At 68.9% G+C, this 1052-nt stretch overlaps 1 protein-coding gene across 1 annotated transcript; it reads right to left on the reverse strand.

The window, feature by feature from the left end:
* Positions 1-277: 277 nt before the first annotated feature.
* On the reverse strand, positions 278-1044 carry LOC118159024 (the record flags this gene model as incomplete). The annotated part of the gene is made up of 2 exons (XM_035313671.1): positions 731-1044; positions 278-667 (listed from the first exon to the last, which is right to left on the reverse strand). Coding segments are annotated over exons 1-2 (607 nt in total), but the record flags the coding sequence as incomplete, so codon positions are not given.
* Between the last annotated feature and the right edge of the window lie 8 nt (positions 1045-1052).

Here is a 1052-nt window from a genome sequence, read left to right on the forward strand (position 1 = left end):
TGGTGCCCCGGAAGCTCTTGGCCCGGAAGTGGCCTCCGCGTCACGTGGGGGGGTGCGATCACGTGGGGGGGCGATCACGTGACACAGCCACCGCCGCTGCTCTCGCGCTCTTTTTTTCAAACTCTCCCGTCACGTGACCGCGCGCAGCTCCCGTCATGCCCCGCGGCGGCCGCACACCCATAGCCCCGCCCCCTTCCCCCCCCCAAAGGGGCCGGGCGGAAACCGCGACCCGCGCACGGGGTTCCGGGGGGGGGGGGGGCCGCGTGGGGCCCGTCACAGCCCCGGGGGGGCTCCGCGTGTCCCCGTGTCCCCTCCATGAGGCCCCACACCAGCTCCATGAGGTCCCGTGGTGGCTCCAGGTGTCCCCGGGTCACCTCCATGAGGCCCAGTGGTGGCTCCAGGTGTCCCCGTGTCACCTCCATGTGTCCCCGTGTCACCTCCATGAGGCCCCGTGGTGGTTCCGTGGGTCCCCGTGTCACCTCCACGTGGCCCCGTGTCCCCTCCGTGTGTCCCCACACCAGCTCCACATGTCCCCGGGTCACCTCCATGAGGTCCCGTGGTGGCTCCGGGTGTCCCCGTGTCACCTCCGTGTGTCCCCGTGTCAGCTCCATGAGGTCCCAGGGGGGCTCCGTGTGTCCCCGTGTCACCTCCACATGTCCCCATGTCACCTCTGTGTGTCCCCACACCAGCTCTGTGTGTCCCTGTGCCAGCCCCGTGAGGTCCTGTGGTGGCTCCGGGTGTCCCCGTGTCACCTCCATGAGGTCCTGTGGTGGCTCCGGGTGTCCCCGTGTCACCTCCATGAGGTCCCGTGGTGGCTCCGTGTGGCTCCGTGTCACCTCCATGAAGACCACTGGTGGCTCTGCGTGTCCCTGTGTCACCTCCGTATGTCCCCATGTCACCTCCACGTGTCCCCATGGTGGCTCCGTGTGGTCCAGTGTCAGTTCCATGATGCTCCGTGTCCACTCCGTGTGTCCCTGTGTCAGCTCCGTGTGGCCCCGTGGTGGCTCCCCGTGTCCCCATGTCACCTCCCCGTGTCCCCGTGTCCCCTCCCC

The sequence above is a fragment of the Oxyura jamaicensis genome, unplaced genomic scaffold (assembly GCF_011077185.1).
Source record: "Oxyura jamaicensis isolate SHBP4307 breed ruddy duck unplaced genomic scaffold, BPBGC_Ojam_1.0 oxyUn_random_OJ65452, whole genome shotgun sequence".
In the NCBI taxonomy this organism is placed as follows: Eukaryota; Metazoa; Chordata; class Aves; order Anseriformes; family Anatidae; genus Oxyura; species Oxyura jamaicensis.